The sequence below is a fragment of the Musa acuminata genome, chromosome BXJ3-4 (assembly GCF_036884655.1).
Source record: "Musa acuminata AAA Group cultivar baxijiao chromosome BXJ3-4, Cavendish_Baxijiao_AAA, whole genome shotgun sequence".
NCBI classification, from domain to species: Eukaryota; Viridiplantae; Streptophyta; class Magnoliopsida; order Zingiberales; family Musaceae; genus Musa; species Musa acuminata.
In genome coordinates, this window is record NC_088352.1 from 4,329,596 (window position 1) to 4,348,534 (window position 18,939).

The 18,939-nt window shown below is 38.4% G+C and overlaps 3 protein-coding genes across 3 annotated transcripts; 2 read left to right on the forward strand and 1 right to left on the reverse strand.

Moving 5' to 3' along the window:
- The first annotated feature begins 642 nt into the window (after window positions 1–642).
- LOC103981563 (ethylene-responsive transcription factor ERF096) lies at window positions 643–1,095 on the forward strand. Its single transcript, XM_018825008.2, has one exon. The coding sequence runs from the start codon at window positions 643–645 to the stop codon at window positions 1,093–1,095; it is 453 nt and encodes a 150-aa protein (XP_018680553.2).
- A 2,391-nt stretch (window positions 1,096–3,486) lies between these two features.
- Window positions 3,487–4,584, forward strand: LOC135635299 (ethylene-responsive transcription factor 1B-like). The gene has a single exon (XM_065146277.1). The coding sequence runs from the start codon at window positions 3,744–3,746 to the stop codon at window positions 4,509–4,511; it is 768 nt and encodes a 255-aa protein (XP_065002349.1). The 5' UTR covers window positions 3,487–3,743; the 3' UTR covers window positions 4,512–4,584.
- Window positions 4,585–5,940: 1,356 nt separating this feature from the next.
- Window positions 5,941–18,044, reverse strand: LOC135635231 (ABC transporter G family member 28-like). The gene is made up of 14 exons (XM_065146182.1): window positions 17,696–18,044; window positions 17,528–17,604; window positions 16,304–16,576; window positions 15,291–15,354; window positions 15,044–15,190; window positions 14,869–14,903; window positions 12,751–12,824; window positions 11,658–12,481; window positions 11,023–11,319; window positions 9,921–10,403; window positions 9,624–9,772; window positions 7,309–7,598; window positions 7,060–7,184; window positions 5,941–6,153 (listed from the first exon to the last, which is right to left on the reverse strand). The coding sequence occupies exons 1-14, from the start codon at window positions 17,953–17,955 to the stop codon at window positions 5,997–5,999; spliced, it is 3,255 nt and encodes a 1,084-aa protein (XP_065002254.1). The 5' UTR covers window positions 17,956–18,044; the 3' UTR covers window positions 5,941–5,996.
- Window positions 18,045–18,939: the final 895 nt, after the last annotated feature.

Consider the following 18,939-nt stretch of genomic DNA (forward strand, 5'->3'; position numbering starts at 1 on the left):
GATCAGGTTAGATTGATAGATAGATATACATATAGGGAGAGAGAGAGAGAGAGCGAAGAAGCACGGAGCATGAACCTCTTCCAGCCACAAACTACTTCACAGAACAGATGCAAACCACTAGTTCGCTTTCAACAAAAGCACCGTGTCCCTGTGCATGAACATCGCACCTGAGAGAGAGAGAGAGAGAGAGAGAGTGAACCTGTAGCAGCCACACGGAAACCAGACGAGAACAGATGGGCGCCTGAAAGCCGCGAGGTGGCTCTCAACAAAAGCACTGCGTCTCTGTGCATGAACATTGCACGTAAGAGAGAGAGAGAGAGAGAGAGAGAGAGAGAGAGAAATAGAAGCTTCCAAAGCCATCGCCTCTGGGCAATACTATTAGGATCGACAAGAAACACTGTACGAGGGTTAAATCCGGTGATTATATTTACACTGCACGAGGGAAATAGAAGCTTCCAAAGCCATCGCCTCTGACCCCACCCACATACATCGAACCCAACTCCAAGTCGACTTTTATTCCCGTGTAGGAGAGTTCTACGTAGCTTCCTCCCGTACGTCAACTTTAAGCCTTAGATTTCCTCATCGTTGAATTTGGATCGTCCGATGTCATTCCTGTCCCAGTCCCTACATGTTTAAATCTACATGGCCGCCCGAAGCCGCCTTCCGCTGCCTACTTCCGTCCGCTTCATGGGAGACGGAGGAGATCGGAAGGAGGGCGGCGAGACCAAGTACCGGGGCGTCCGGCGCCGCCCGTGGGGGAAGTACGCGGCGGAGATTCGCGACCCTGGCCGACACGGCGCCCGCGTCTGGCTCGGCACCTTCGGCACCGCCGAGGAGGCCGCCCGAGCCTACGACGAGGCCGCTTACCAGATGAGGGGCGATCTCGCGGTGCTGAACTTCCCGGAAGAGGTCCGTTCTCGCCGCCGTCGCGGCGCGGTCTCGCCGTCGACGAGCCGAGCTCGCGGGAGCCCCGCGGCTGCCGCCGGGGAGCAGGTGATCGAGCTGGAGTGCTTGGACGACAAGGTGTTGGAGGAGCTTCTCCGGTCGAGCGAAGCGTCAGAAGAAGAAGAAGCGAAGGCTTCGGATGGTAAATAACCCTTTCTTGTAATACACAGTCGGTTGTGTTAGTTCATACAGTTTAGCTCGTGACAGAGGAAATATTTATCCTATCATCATGCCACGTGGCAGTACGATTACCAAGAAAAAAAGTGGGTCCCGATCAATTATCGGACTGTGTGAGCTTTTTATGTCGGAGGAATATTCCATCCATGTATACTGTAAAATATTTCTAGGATTAAGTCCATTATAAAAAGATTATCCTATTCAAAATTAATTATTATTTACTCGAAACTCTTATTTTTAATTTTAAAATGATCTAAACTTTGATCTTTGTGTAAGCAAGCGTTTGAGCTCCTCTCAATTATAATTGAGTGAGCATATTTATATAGTCTATCTTCTTTAATTGGATTTGGATCGAGTCAAACTGACTCCATCAAAATTTTAATTTTTAATTGTAAAATTATGTAAAGCACTGAAAGGGATAAGTCATATAAATCACAGCCGAGCTGGATCGAGTGGCGCTGATTTGGCCATCACCAGACATCATCAACCGAAGAAACACAAAACAAAAGTTGGATGGGATTAGCAGCAGCCCATCACATTGTAGTGCAGATTCCAAATCGAGTAATGTTTCCAGATGCTGAAACAGTGCTTCGCCTTTGGAATGATCATCTTCTGCTCCATCTTTTTGAAGGTTTGACCACCTTCGTCGACTCGAACACCTACACGTGCGTCCATGGCGATGAAGACATCCCACTCGGACGACCACAGGAAAACCTCCTCAGGTGCGTCTCCTATCTCAAACCCCCCCCCATGAAGGAAGCTCTCCAGTTTCGTTGACCATGTTTCACTACCATGCACGCTGCTTCGACATTGGATGCATGGTCAAAGCAGGGAGGAGCTACGAAAACCTTGATGCGCTTCCTCTTCTCCTGGTGTTTCCGTAGCACACATACGCTTGATGTTGAACTTGAATCAACGATTGGTTACACATATACGTACGTACGTATGTACGTACGTATGTATATATCATATTAAATGCTAGAGAAAACAAATAAATCCTAGGACAGACTTGAAGGTAGTCTTTGGTGTAGAGTGAAGATGAGCTAACTAATAGGCACAAGCTTATATTCTTAATGCAGTAAAGCTATCAAGAGTTGTGATACTGATGTGAGAGGAGTTTAATCCAAATAATACATATTCTAGTTGGTGACCTACCTATGGGGATGAACTGAAAATTAAAATTAGGTCTTGTTCATCTCTTGGGCAATTCCACTAATCTTGTTTCATGCATGGATTATATATATATATATATATATATATATATATATATCCCTCCAAAATTTGTCATGTTCATATTTATTCCTATAAATTTATGTTCAACATATGTACCCTTACAAAACCTAAAAATTTATGGATATATTGTTGCAGTTAATCTACCTCAGTTGAGCATCTTAGGTCTCTAATACTTTAATCGAAGGATAAAAAGCTATAATAATTTAATTTTGTTTGGTGCATTTAAAAATTTAATATATTTTAAATTCAATGATAACCATGATTTATAGTAGTTATTTGAGTTGTTAAAGGAAGTGACAGACATACATGAAAAATCTAACTATTTGGAGGGATACATACATATAATACAATATAAAACTCTCAAAGGTTTCAAATAGACATGTAAAATACTAATCTCTTTATGCCTTTTATTATGTAGTTTAGCTGTTTATGGTTGTTCTTTCTTCATCAGAATGTTTCAGTATTAGATAGGATAATAAATTACCAACTTGCTCTGAGGTGAATGAAGCATGGCCCAGTCAAGTTGATCACATATTTTGGTCATATGCATACATGCGATGCATCTCATCTAACTCATAACTATACTGTTGTTGTTTTTTTTATGTTGTTAGCTTGTTGATGTTGTCTACTCCCAATTGTCTCTCTTGGATTTCAGCTCAAAGACTACTTATCCTCACTTGCATTGCTGTTCCCACAATTAGAGGTTGCTCCAACCTACTAACTTAGTGGTCACATACTTTGAATCATATTGTCTTCCATTGCTAGTAGATTTTCCCTGATTCTTGTTAATTAATTCTGTGTTTTACCATATGACTCATAATAGATTGTTAACTGTAAAATGGAGTTCAAATTCTCTACTCCTAATGTGTGAGTGTAATTTAAATAAATGATTAATGCAACTAATTCCAAATGATTACACTTTAAAATTAAAAATAAGGAGGTTTTCAAATAGTGATTCCAATTTATTAAATGAAGAAGCACATCAAGGAGTAGAAAATTGATGGGGTTAAACTATTTTTGTTGGAAAATATTTTTTTAGTGTGTTGCAGGATATTAATGCAAAAATAGTGACTTATTGGCTTTTCAAGTAATTAATACATTACTCATTTTGCTGTTGGTGAATTTGTAATTCAACATTGAATGTTACTACTACAAATTTGGATCCTGTGCAAAGGCCCCGGCAAGACAGCTGCCACGCATCGATCTCATTGGGCGTTGATGTGAGCCCCATGGTTTCGGCCAATGGAATGCTCTGATATGACACCGCTGCATCGAACAGCCTTTACGGTCTGTTACACCCACGAACTAGCCGACACGTGTCCTCGCGGCACCCTCGAAACGGTGGGCGGCGGCCACTTTTGGTTTGACCCAGCCGCCATGCGTCATTGATGCACGTGAGATATTGGAGCCGCGGGTCCCACGTCTGCCAACCCCGTCTGCTCCAAGAGAATCGTCCCACCCCAGTCGTGCATCCCCAGACGGGTATAAAAGGCCGAGACCCCAACGTTGGACTTCCGCTAACGGAACTCGTCCCCCTTCACACACACACACACACGCTCTCTCTCTCGATGGGTTCCACGAAGACCTCCTTCCGAGGTTCCGAATCCTCATCGATATCCACAGCCGGATCGCAGGAGGAATCTCTCCCCTTCGACGTGAACGACGCCGGTGAGATGCTCCTGTTCGACATGCTCATCGAGTCCGCCATGACCACGAAGACGTCGACGGGCAAAGAGGCGGAGTCGAAGGGCCCGACGGCGAGCGGGAAGAGCTACCGAGGGGTAAGGAGGCGGCCGTGGGGCAAGTTCGCGGCGGAGATCAGGGACTCGACGCGGCAGGGGGTGCGGGTGTGGCTGGGCACGTTCGACAGCGCGGAGGCCGCCGCCCTGGCCTACGACCAGGCGGCGCTGTCGATGAGGGGGGCGACGGCGGTGCTCAACTTCCCGGCGGAGCGCGTGCGGGAGTCGCTGCGGGGACTGGAGCTGGCGAAGGACGGGTGCTCCCCGGTGGTGGCGCTGAAGAAGAAGCACTGCATGAGGAGGAGGAGGAAGAGAAAGGTGAGGGAGTCGAGTGGGGAGGGCGTAGTGGAATTAGAGGACTTGGGAGTGGAGTTCTTGGAGGACCTCTTGGGGCTATCAGGGCTTGCGAGTCAGTGATGAGAAGCTCATAGTTTTGCCCAACCTTATGATATTTTAAATATATTAATATGGATATTAAGTTGACTGTCAATTAGATTTACTGTCATGGACACATGTGCAAGTTTTTGTATAGTTTTGTTAAGATATATGCGCATTAAACTTAGGTTCAAAGATATAAATATGAAAAACACTAACTTTGGAAACTATTTCTTAGTATTTCCCTCTTAGTCAAGTAGAGTGACACTCTCATGTGAACCTAAAGGTGGCCATAGTTTTTCTTTATCCTACTTTCTATTTCAGATCCATTGAACCTTTGCTAGGGTTCATCACAAGGGGTCCATCAGCAGAATGACTTCCATCCAATCCAAACTATGGGACTGAAACATAAGACTAAGGTCATTGGGGGAAAGGCCAATCCACTGCATCTGTTACATGCATAGTAGATTGATTGGCTTGGTGTATGGAAGCCAAGAGAAGATATTGTTATTAAACTGGATGAATTGGCTGTGATGTGTCCTCTTCCCCACTCTAGTCTATTGCTACCCTATGGATAAGGGAAAAGAATAAAGTAAGCAATGGGGAGAGTCCAAATTGGCAAGACAAACAATAAAAATGTTCATCAAGCCTGTTCAAAGATATCTTCCAGTTGTTGATCTCCAAACACACAAGAGTTATGAAAAAGATCCACTTGCATTTGCATCTGAACAGGAGCCAGGAGAGTCTTGTCATTCAATTGGACACCTCTACTGTCATCTGAACATACAGGTCCAGCTATTCTGTGACAACTTTGGATCTCTCTCTCTCTCTCTCTCTCTCTCCTGTGATTTATATTAACATTTGCTCACATGCATGGCATTCTTGCAGTCAAACTTAAGCAGAACTGATTTGACAATGAAATATGTGCGGTGAAATCGAAGAGAATCTACAGGTGGAAATGCTCAACTTGAACAAAATAACATGGGCCACATTGCAATTTGTATGACTTGGAGCTGTGTGTCGGTGTCATTGTTCATGAACAGCACCTTTATTATTGACCTACGAAGAGGATTCATGACTCATGTCTAGGTCAATAAAAAGGTGCTTTGGCAACTGTCTTCCTCTTACATGCTTTAAAAAATGGAAGATGAATCATGTGAGTTACATAGATGAGTTCATGTCCACCTTTCATGTGGTTCTAGAAGGTCAGACTTATTATTTGATCCATGAACTGAATTCTGGAAGCTTCTAGATACTAGAACTGGCATGATCAAGATGCATGCCTATTTTCTCATGTGTTTAAGTAGCCTAGAACAACATTATGAGTCCAATAATAATAATAGTAAAAAAACAATCATCAATGTTCTAATACTTTGTTGTGCATACCAAAAAACTTTTCTGTTGGAGCTTGAAAGATTATGATCCAGATTGAGATATGTTCATAATTTTGTACATTTCCCAATTTGCGGTGCGTATCAAAATTGATTGTGGCTCATATGAACAAAACTAGTGAAAGATTTGTATGACTCAATGCTTTTGGAAAGTCACCATACAGAAGAAGGCAATGCAGCGGAAAACTATGCCATAAACAGCTAGAACAATTATACACAAACCCCAGTCACCAATATTGTATCCATTTTTGATAAGTGAACCGCAACGAGTTACCAACCATACTCCAGAATACCTGCAACAGAAAGTTTAGTGTCACGGAAGCTATCCGTCAGACATCATTGGCTAGTGGCAAAGCAAGCTGATTGTCATATTTATAGATTTCTTTTGTGTTGATGTTCTTTCTTTTCTTATGGGATATGACGATATAAATAAAAATATATTAACAAGTCAGATAAAAGGCACAGTATATACCACTCATGCACTAGTGATTCTAGTTCATGTTCATGAGAAAAATCCCTACCTTCAAATTCATTTTAGCAAGACAAATATCATAATCGTAATATCCCAAAAAATAGCACATTGAGGGAAAAGCAAGAATCATGAATCTAGGCATCTAAAGCCATTATTAGCACAGTACACAGATGTCAGCAAAATGGGGGTGCCAATTAGTGCCACACAGTCATGCACAGATAAAGAAAAATGATGCAAACCAATTACATGATCAATATTTGGACCTAGCTTTCCTTTATGCATGAGATCAATCAATGACTTGAGAGAAGGTTGAGAAAAGAGATCAAGATACTGGAATTGAATGCATAAAGCCAGCTGTCATAAAGAAAAAATAAAAACACAATAGAAGATTTAGTGGGTTATATAAATTTGAGCATGATACAAGGACCAAATGCAGAATTTTGTAAATATTTGTACATCGAGAGGTAACTGGTAGTACCAAACATTAAGAAAAGATTTAAACACTGTTGCAAGTTAATATATTTATTATTAAAGATAGCTGCTCAGCAGTCATTTTTTATTTCATGTTTGAATAGGTTTTCTAGGCAATGCTTATTTACAATTGTTGCTATCTTGTTTTTGTGGTGCTCTGCATATGTGTACAATGTTCCAATCTAGTTGGCATACAACAGAAAGAAATCACTCATACGCTTCATGAACTTATATCTAGAGGATTGTTTAAGCATACCTTTCAGCATTTGCAATAACAAATGCTTCCAGGGCCCACTTTGTGTAGCATAAATTTGCCAGGAATTTTGAAGTTTTCTGTTGAGTTGCCAGGAGAGTTAAGACAACAGGTAGTAGCACAGACCACTGCAGCATGAAACATAACAATTAGGCAAAATTATACAAACAACAGAAAACCAAGCCAACAGGGATCATGAAGGCTTATGATCTAAATAGACAGGAAGGTGATCAATTCTGAAATGGAACACACCAGTTGTGCTGAACCTGGCTGAAAGAAGATTGCAAAAGCATACCCAATTCCAGTCACACAATAAACAAGTGCCACTAAGATGATGTAGTTGTCTAGAATTGATGACCTTGGATTGTTGAAGAAGTAGAACATAGAAAGATAAACAATTGGTTTGATTATTGTAGTGAAATGATCGATTGTATCTCTTGACAGAAAATAAGCCAGTGAACTCATGCCAGATGCTCTTTCTCTCCAATAATGCAACCTTTCAAGTGAGAACGATCTCAATGCTCCAATCTTGCACAAGAGAGCTGCAATATAACATCAATATAACTGTAAACAAGTTTTATAGGTGTGCTATATGCATCATATTACACAAGATAACATTGACAAATACCAACTAGTTCATGAAATTTATCCTTGATTTTGGTCTTAAAGAATGAAAGACATATTGGGTAATGTGAAGCACACATTTATTCACTATGAAGACCAGAAACATTTGACTAAACATATCAGTTCGTTTAGTAAGACAAAAGAACTACCAAGATATTCCATAATAGTGAATCCTCTGACAGTAATTTAACATATACAATGAATATCACATCTTAAAGTAAGGTTGTAGAGTTCTAAGAAAATTAGCCAGGGAAATTATATCTTTGACTATAACTTACAGAAGTATAATCAAAGAGTTCTAATGTAAAGAATTGTAAGAATGATTTAAACAGCAAAATAAAGCACTAGATAACATAATAATTATTTCCTGTGCGACGAACAACCATTATAGTACATGTAAAAGAAAATTGGGCCTCCATTGAACTTGTGCACAACTCAAAGAAGCAATGCAAAAGAAAATTTATTTGTAAGGTAGTTACAAAACATGAACTGGAAATTTTTTCTTTGGTACAAATGCAAACATGTCAAAATTTCATTGCATGCTTCTATGGGTGCCTATCTGTGGATCGCTGCATTGTGTGGATAAATTTTACTTGTGATTGTGTAAACTGTAAAGGCATAATCCCCCTGTACTACATCTAATTAAAGGAATCCAGCATAATGTTTTATAAACACAATTGTCTAATAAGATATAGATAAAGTCCAGATCTCACCATATGTTGGAAGTAATGATAGATAAGATCTCTTTTCACTGGGTACACCCTAAGATCTCTTTTCAATAATCATTTTGATATTTAACCAAATTGATTTATCTGATTACATTGGCTATCCAACTCGAAATACACTAATATATCCTTTATTAGGAAAGGATCATTATTATAGTTAAGGATCTGAAGTATCAGGAAGATATCAAATTTAGTATTTATGCAACTTCAATGCATAAACTTTACTTCTGCTCCACTTTATTTGGTCCTTGGACTTTATGCCCTTTTCTAAAACTCCAATTATCTTTACTTACTTTTCCATTTCTGTCAACTGTAACATAAATTATGCTTTTCTTTCAAAAAGCACTAAACTGGAACCAAACAGACATGGATAATCTAATCACCACCACCTTCATCTTTTTTAAAAATGTGACTATGAACACCATGTCAAGTAAGCAAATAGTAAATTTGATTTTCTACCAATTGTTTGTTGTGGTATGAACTTTATCTCTCAGAGAAAACAAAATGAATTGAATTGATAGCAATCATCATATACATTGACATCTAGATTTAGGAATAATTTTAGCAAATTGATGTTTTCCTAATTATATGATTTTGTAGAGTCAAGGAATCCTGAGATACATTTTTTCAATTGAAAGATCTAAGTGCAATTATTGAATTAGATTTTCTGCCATCACCACATACAAAATCAGCAGTAATATATTTTTTGTATTCATTACATATCAGCAAGTTGGCATTTGTTATACCAATAAACCTGGGTACTAATTTATGAGCAGAGCAAAGCTCTAGGCTTGGCTCAAAAGCTAGCAATGTCTTGTTCTGCTTACTCATATCAGTATCCTGGACTTCGGATTGTGTGCATGCATAAATTTTTTAATGATTGTGAAATGCATCAGGAACACTTGAAAATTTTTAACTAAATTAAATTAGTCAAGCTACAAAGCAAAATAACTTTCCAGCAAGATTCTTAGTGAAGGCACTTATGTCATCAAAATAGCAATTATGTAACAGCAAATAGCCAAAATTTCAAGATGATTGTGAATATTTACTCACATACATCACAGCACAATAGCAAATATCCAACAGAGAATATTCCTAACAAAATAATGAAATGATCTTACCATGCATTTGTTATCAACCATGAGTTTTAACAAATACATAGCATATGATATAACCTCCAGAAGCAAAAGGTTTGAAACTAAGCAGTCTCCAACTTACAAACTGCAATGACAGTGTACGTGTAACCCAGTGCACCAAATGTCTCATCGCTCACTTTTGCAAGTGTTCCCAAGCACACACCAGCAAGACATAGGATAAGAAAATCGACTCCTTGTATTCTAGCTTCCCGAAGACGCTGCTTGCCAACCCTGAACATGAAGAGATAAGCATCAAAGGTATAAGGTGAATACTCTACAATAGAACAGATTGCAGCTATTGTAACATTCTGGAGCAGTAAGTTGGTCATACGATGATGATAAAATTGCACGTCAAATATACATAGGCTGTACATTTTACCTTCCTAGAAAATACTTGTATTGCCGGAGAACACCAGGAGTTCTGCGGTTAGACAAATCCATGGATTTAGAGAAATTGTAATCGTACTCATCTCGCCTTTGTCCAACAATATCCCTGACATTATCCCATACTTCTCCAGCGATTGATTGTGTCTCAGATGCAGTGCCAGCAGGATTTCCTCCGGTTCCCCTTACCGATGCATCAAGGTCACCAGCATTCTGTAGCATATCACGGGGCACTTCATACCCATTGTGAAGCATCCATCGCAGGGGCAACTCTTTATAATTTACACCTGCACTTGTGCTTGGCTTTACTATACCTTCTAAAATATCAATGAAGTAATCTGGAGGATTCACACGTTCAGGGACATTGATCCCTAAACCTGAAAAGTATTCTTCAACCTTTTTCACTGATCCATGATATACTGTCAGACCTCCTTTTGCTAGAAGTATCAAATCATCAAACATCTTGAACAATGTATAGCTGAATCAAGAGAAAATTTTCCAAATTATTCATTCCTACCAAGTAGCAATTGATTCTACAAGCAACAGATCTAGAAATTGTTGTTTTACATTTCCAAGAATAAGACATAAAATCTGTTTCCTGGTAATTAGAACGAATTTGTTGAGAATATAATGTCTGATTGAGATTTCTTAGCAAATCAGGTGACAGAATGACAATTTGAAAAGTCAGTCTGTGCCTTGAAGATAAAGTGCAGGTTTTTATTCTCTTGATGTTAACGTTATCATTCTTTGAGATTTTCTGGCATGCACAAATTGTTGCTGAAAAATAAAGGCAAATGTATGCTTAACTGAATGTAATAAGAATGCAGCATGTTTGGTGAACAGAAAGCAACATGTGCAACAAATAACAGAAGAAATTTTGTATCATTAATTGTTTTTTTTTTAAAAAAAAAATTTGCAATGTCTTCTTGGAGACAGCTGACAACCAACCTAATTGTATGCACCTGGAAAATTGTTTCCTTTCCCCCTCATTAGTAAACTAACTATTATGTGGATTCTCTAATCATTGTGTTGGGAAAATTACATAGTTTGCTACAAAAAGTTAAATGAGTTCAAATTGCCATGAATATTAAAACAACCTGGGTTGGTGAACAACCATGCAGATGTTTACCCCTTCAAGGGCCTCTCTGCAAAGAGCTCGAAGTAACAGTTGAGATGAAGAACTGTCCAAACCAGATGTTGGTTCATCCAATATCAAAAGAGATGGTTCTATGACCATTTCCAGACCTACATTCACTCTTTTCCTTTGTCCACCAGAGATACCACGTTTCTCTACAGTTCCGACCAGTGATTCCCTTACTGCCTGCAGGCCTAAAGATTCGATAACTCTTTCTACAACTAAAACTTTATCAGCTTTCGACATCTCTGCAGAAAGTCTGCAACACAAGAGACAAGGGGATAGAGTTAATATCAAGTACAAGGCATTCAACTAATGAGAAAAATACAAAGAGGAGTTTGTCTATCACTTGCAAGTACACACCCAGATTGCTGAGGTTGCTCTACATATCTAAATAAGGAGGTGTTTGGGAGAATAAGAATGTTGAGGAACAATTGATGCTATATTGAACTTACATCTAGGATTAGTTGAACTTATAGCAAGGAATTTTTTTATCATTATGTTTTCTAGTCTTTTTTAAGATGTGTAACAAAAGCTTTACAAAGGATAATGAGAACGAGAATCCTAATAAAGAATTATATTAAAATGTCTCTATACCTGCACCTAGCACTGAACCAAATATTCTCCTCCACCGTTAAATTTCCATGAACAATATCATCCTGAGGCACAAAACCAATGATCTTTTTATATGCGCGTATGGGTTCTGCTTTCCCATTTATAAGTACGTGACCCGATACAGCACAGCCAGTGGCCTTCCCAGCCAGGGCACTCAGAAACGTAGTCTTCCCCGCCCCAGATGGACCCATCACTGCAGCCACACGACCAGGCATAAGTTTTCCTGTTATAGATCTCAGTAGTTTCTTTTTACTCCCTTTCAGAGTCAAGGTGAGGTCCTTGAAAGCAACCTCGATCATAGGCCTAGTTCTAATCTCAGTATCAGTGGCCATGGATATCACTCCGGAAAATGTTAAGTTCTTGTTTTGCTGTTGCATGGCTTTTTCCTTCTCTATCTGGCCGTATGCATACTTGAAGATTTGACTGCGAGTATGCATTTGTTTGCCTTTAGGTATATTCTTCTTCAAATTCTTGTCTCCTATTTCAACATTGAAGCCTTCATAAGTATCAGGATTCTCCTCTAGTGATTGCATCATCTTAGTAAGGTTACTAGGTTCCTTTTTCTTTGGAGGCTCTGGTGGCCGAGAAGACTTTTTACGAGAGAATGTACGAGATAACTGTGTCTGAAGGCCAACTGCATGTTTCTTTGCAACATCTTTGGCTGTTTTCCACCTTTCACGAGCTTGGGCAGTTTCTCTTGCATGTCTTGCTGCAGCTTCCCTAGATTTTGCTTGTTTTCTTTCTCGACTGGTGAGAATTTGGCCAGAGAAGTTATATATAATTAACAGCAGTAGACTTAATGCAACCTACAGGAATCAATGGAGAAGGTTAGTGATAGCCAATCCAGATGCACTTACAATATTGGTTTCTCTGAAATTCTTTAACCATAGCAGTTGTAGATCTAACTTTGCATTGTGCAGTGTAAGAAACAATATTTTCATGGAACACTATAACCAGGAATTATTTTTGTACCATCCTATTTAATTGATGTGCACAGACAGGCTGAGGGCCTTCTTATGATGGACGACATTGATAGGAGATTTTAAAGTTTAAACTAGTCTGAGATAAGGCTCACCATCAGTAAGGCTCCAAATATAGTAATATCTTGATTTGAAGAATTTGGTGGGCAAGAGCTTTTCTGAAAGCACCCTGTAAATGCATAACAACTTCAATAAAAGAAAATCCTGCTTAAGTTACATTAAATTAAAAAGGGTCCCAGCTTAACTTCTCAAATGAAGAAAGGCAGCATACATTAACAACAGTGCTGAATAAAGGTCTGTCTGAGGACCAACAGTTTACATTTGATTGATTTCAACGAACAAGGCACACAGCCTGTACTTTAGTGATTTATGTATAAGCCTTGAAAATATTTCTTCTTTGTCTGCACTACTAGTAACTTTTGAGATTCTATCTTGATTAACATAATATCTAGGGTTTTCACACAGAAAACTTGATAACTTGAGAGTGAAACAATGGAGTTTGAATAAAAAGAATAACAAATATAAAGTGGAACAATTCATTAGAAAAGTAACACTGATATATTTCTAGAAAATAAATGCTTTTATACCAAGATAATATTATAATTTTTAACTACCATATATGTCATACAAAGAGTCCAAAATTTATCCACTTGCAATTCTGCAGACAATGATGAGCCTTCCTATGGTCTCAATGCTTCTCTATTCACCATGCCAAGTGATGTGTTATGTAATATGAAGATAAAAGAAATGGGCTTTAACTGAAGAACACCCATGGGATTTAGGTATCTTGAATACCATGAGATCTCTCTTCTCTTGACGACATCCTAATCCCTGTTCTCCCATTTCTTCTTTTTATATCCTTTCCTCTCAATCTCATGCTGTAGTGCACTGTAAATATTAGAACAATGATAACAGGGCAGATATGGTGGTTGGAACAAAAGATGAACAAAAAATTATGACGTATACTCCTCTGTTTCAGTCATATTCACAAGATTACTTTGCCTTACCCCACCTCTTCTCTATTCTTCTTCCATTGTATCTCTGCCAGTGATGCCGATGGACCTCTTTCTGCACCTCCTTTTTCTTCTTTCAATTGTCAAAATGGACATAAATGTCAAAATCAGCCAACCCTGGCTAAGTTCAGTTGATTCTAGTTAATTGCCACCTATTTCTAACAAGAAAATTTGACAAAATGATCAAAATCAACTAGGCCCTAGAAAATAGATATTACTGGTAGCGATCCAATGTATCTTATCTTAACGCAAACTATGGCATACAAATGTCACACATACATTAGCTTTTAACACTCCTTAACAATTCTCCAAATTTTTTACATTATGATCAAACAGCACGCATGCATAATACATTACAAAAATTAAAGTGATAGTGTATTAGTTAATGTTAATGGGCCCTTATTTGTTCATCACATGGAATTTGTTTAGGATGATCAATTTTCCTTCAATAAAATTGGATATTAAGAAAATATATAGTATCATATTATAGAACATATTTAAGTACTAACAGTATTCATTCTATCTTCCATATTGGCATCTTACCATTAGCACATGTCGGATCAAAATATCATTTGCATTTTCCTTCTTATTTGTGGTCATAAGATAGGTGACTAGACTGTAACAAGCCATTCAATGTGGTCTTGAACCAGCCCAATACTACCACAGACAGGACAACCCTAAACAAGGACTATTCTAAGACAAAAGTAGATACCAACCACTGGGAGGGGTTTCATAGGTTTTATGGTTGGGAATAATACTTATTTCAAAGAACAAATAAGATGGAAAGCAAGTGTAAGAAGTATGTGGTGCAAGGGATTACTAATACCAGCTAACTGTGAGATATTGATCTTCATAATAAAATTAAGAAATATGTTATGCTACCATTGTCAACTAGCTCAGATTGTTTGACATCTGGGGATATCTCTGTATATCAGGGGTTCCATCCCCTAGTATGCAACTATTGTGTGCATGAAGCCATGAAGACCTATCACATCATGTAATACATATATATGAATTTACTTAACACCAATCGCAACATGCTGGAGATTGTAGAATGGAACAAAAACCTTTGACATCAAACAAGACAGCAACTTAACCAGAAAGGAAATGTCATAAAGAATCTACTCTCATATACATATCATCATTTTATACTGAAATATTTGGCAGAAAAAGATGAATAAACCACCAGAAGGAACTTACTCATTTGAGAAGTAGAGCCCTTCCTGCAGTAATATCTGAGAAAGCATTTCAATGGGTATCAGTTGCAAAAGTACAACATTACAAGGCATAATTGATTTAGAAAATAGAAGTATTCTTTCACTATACTTATAGCTAGAGAATAGGAAATTAGACAAGTAGGATTGAGAAACAATACCCACTACTACAAGAAATTTTCTGTATAGTGCTTGGACAGTAGTATCCTGCTGGGCAGAAGATTTCACTGCTAGTTCCAACATCTGCCCACATATCAGCACTCCCACAGGTATGGTTAGGCTGTCCAGGGGGCAGCTGGTAATTATACCTGAATATATATCTAATATTAAATTTTAAAACATAAATATTTTTCGAAAAAGAATAAATCTGAATTCAGAAGGAATTTGAGAAGATCAGGATAAACTTACGGATCACAGACACCAGTAGTTTTGTTCAGTTTTCCAAGTGGACAATATGCACCTAATGGGCAAGCTACAGATCATTAAAGAAAATGGAATTAAAGAACTTTCTTATAAATTCTGACTCTTTTGAAATAGGTAAAAAAGCAGGTAAGCAGGAAAAGAGAGTCAGAAAACGAAGGAACACATTTAAGAAGCAGTACCAAGTAATGCTAAAACTTAAGAGAAGTCACAGTTTCTTTTTCTTTCTATTTTTCCTTTTTCTTAAGAGAGAAAGTATACTCCTTAACAAAGCAGTAGACTTGTGAAACAAGACAAAGAAGATTAAATAATTCCATGATTTTTTAAAACATAAGAGAATGATAAATCAGAACAAAAGTATATAGTTTGTGTGTTCTGTAGTTGACCTTATAAAAAGTAGACACATCGTCTATGAAAAAAAGGTCAAAAACTTGTATGCAATGAACCTGGGGGTTCTCCCTCAGTTCTACCTTAGGTCGAAAACTTGTAGACACATGGACTATGAAAAAAAGGACTACCACTGTCGCCATCAGCTCAACTGCAAATTGAAACAACTGTTCAACAATCTATGCATCTTAAATTTTTGGCTGAGGACCTAAAAGTCTTTGGCACTCAAGATAGCTCAGTGTCAACAATAAACAACAATAGGCCACATACTATATATTATACCATTTCATAATATGAAACATTTTGGTTTGCAAAACTATGAATAATTCCATGTTTCAGATATAGAAGTCTGACTCTGATGTTTAAGTGAAAGAAAGTAGGCAATGAAATGAAGAAACACAGCAGAAATAGGGAAATTTAGAAAGACTCATTAAGTCCATGCCACGTATGATCTTATGATATGAAAGATTCAAGTAAAGAATAGAGGAATTGCTGCTTGAAAATACCCAGCAAGTATCATGAAACCTTAAACAAATGTACCATAATGATCATAAACTGCATAACAGTAACAAAGTTACATATTTGAATCCAAGAGAGAAACCAAAGATACTCACGGATCATGCAAGTGATACCATGAGGACAAAAGAAACCCTCACAACAAGGGCGGCAATTGACATCTCTGATAGGAACAACCTTGGAATCTTTCAGATTAACTTTCTCATTTTCAGAAACACTGCAAGACCAGCCTGGCTCACATCCAGACACCCATGATGTCAAGTTGCAATTCTTATTAGGTCTTAAATAATTCTTTTGTCCACCATTATCATAGAAACTGCTGAAGTAGAACTTTATTTCTGCAGCTGTGCACATGCGTCGAGAAAGATCCCCTGCCAATTCAATTAAGCACAGCATGAGGAATTTAGGTATAATCACTTAAAAGTCATATAACTATATACCATCTAAACATAAAATACAAAATATGATACCTTTCTATTCTGTTTATGCTGTCTAATGTTAAGGAAATAGATGCAGATTAATATGCATAGTCATCAATCTAACTTCTCTGTATACACTAATGAGAGTGCATTACGAGCAGATATTATACTTCAACTTTAAAGAGTACAATATCAAAATGCATTATGCCATTCATGGTCTCATCCAACTTCATGCACGTTCAAGTTGAGTCTATCAACCATAACCTTAATGAATTGGGTTCAGCTGAGGGAGCACCGAATCTAAAAACCTGGATGTGTCATCAGTTGCTAACCAAGAATGCATCTTCTATCAATACTCCCATCTCATCTAAGAAGGCACATTACGCTTGGCTGCCATAAAACAGACCCAAGATATTATGCTCAAGTCTTGCTTAGACATGCATGCACCTGAATTTTTGCACATCCAAACAAGTTTCTTCACTCTATTATCAAGCCATCTAATTATTGTTAGCGTATACAATATTTCCTTTTTCAGGCCAGATTACCAAGTTTCTGTCAATATGAACTGACAACTAAGCAGTAGTTTAGCCATTTCTCACTTGCATGGGTCATAATTTCATATTCCAGTAACCAATAATTGAAGTATTGAACAATTAAAATAGGTTAGGGTTAATTGCCCTTCCCCACAATAGGGTTTGCTCGCCTTCAGCTGCAAATTCCTGTAAACAATGTCAGTCTCTTCCATCCAAATCTTCTGCTGTTGGCTTGTATTTCACAAAATTCATCCTCAGTTGCCTAATTGCATTTGAAGTCTTAAATTGTATCGAATTAGATTATTTCTCTCGTTGCCAAACGAGTGTTTTCGTTTGACATAAGAACAGAATCAAGAAGAGCTCGTCGTACCATTTGTTTCCTTCATGCAATTCGTCAAGAAACTCAAATCCGACGAGAAGTTGAACGCCTCATTCCAGTCTTTATCCCTGGAACCAACATCACCACCTCCAGAATCAAACCCCTTCACCCAAACCGCCACCGATTCAGTGGAACAAGCAAAAGCGTCAGCAAACCTACGTGTTCTGGACACAGAAATCCAGGTGCTGGCCGATGTCCTTGGCGAAGGTGCCGGTGAGGTTCATAAGCCGGTCATAGATGACGCCGGCAAACAACGAGGATGCGCCTTGGCCGCCGCTGCTCCCGTCGGCGTAGTCATCGTAATCCTGGCACCGCCCGAGGGGCAGGTGGCCGAGGATGGCCGCAAGGGCGAGGGCGACGTGAAGGAACGCGACGCGGGAGGCCGGTCGCGGCCTCCGGCGGGACCATGCGGCCGGCATCGCGCGATATGTGCGACGGGGGTTGTGCGATGGGGTGGATAGCGGGTGAACTGGTGGGTGGCGACGGTGATTTTGGGCCGTGGGGAGGAGGGTGGAGTGGGGTGGGGAGGGGCGGGTAGGGGGACGAGAAAGGAGTGGAAAAGAGAGAGGGACGGCGAAAATGGAGGATTGGAGGGGAAGCCAGTTGGCTACGAATAGAGCGGCACGCGGGAAGGAAGGCGGAGACAGGTTTTGGTCTTTGAATACGTCGACCGCAGTCCATCGAAGGCTATTATTATTAATTACGTCATATATATATATATATATATATATATATAAGTCCTCAAATTACATATTTACCCCTCAAATTTCTTTAAGTCAATAAATAAATAATTGTAAATATTTTGGTGTGCTCATAAAAAGCCTCCCTAAGTTGCTTATGATGATATTATTTAAAAGAATATTGGATATTAAAAGGATGATTGTTAAAGGTGTTTGTAAGCTTAGTTGGTAAAAATTTTGATGGATTATGATAAAATCTTATATTCAAATTTTATTTTCGTTCCTCACCCTTTGCGCAAAAAATAAAAGATAATTATTTTTGTTTGACATGCTATTCTTTTATGTTCTACGAGCAATGTTTGGATTCCTAACTCTATTGAAAAAAATTATTAGATAATATCTTTGGCAAAATAAAATTCTTGATTCTATCGAAAAAGATTATTCGATAATATCTTTGGCAAAATAAAAGCATTTGGATTCCTACCACCAATATTTTTTGCTACATCAAATATTCTCGATATCGATCTTTGTGTAAAATATCTCTCCACTATCTTCGATCTGAGTCAGCCACCAGTATCAATTTAAATTTAAAGGGTTCGTCTAAAATTGCAGAAAGAATTATAATTTTCAAGGCTGGAATTGGCTTGTTTTGCACACACAATACAATTGAAGAAAGAATTATAATATTCTTTCTCTATGGATTAGTCTCAACCAGAATCATAC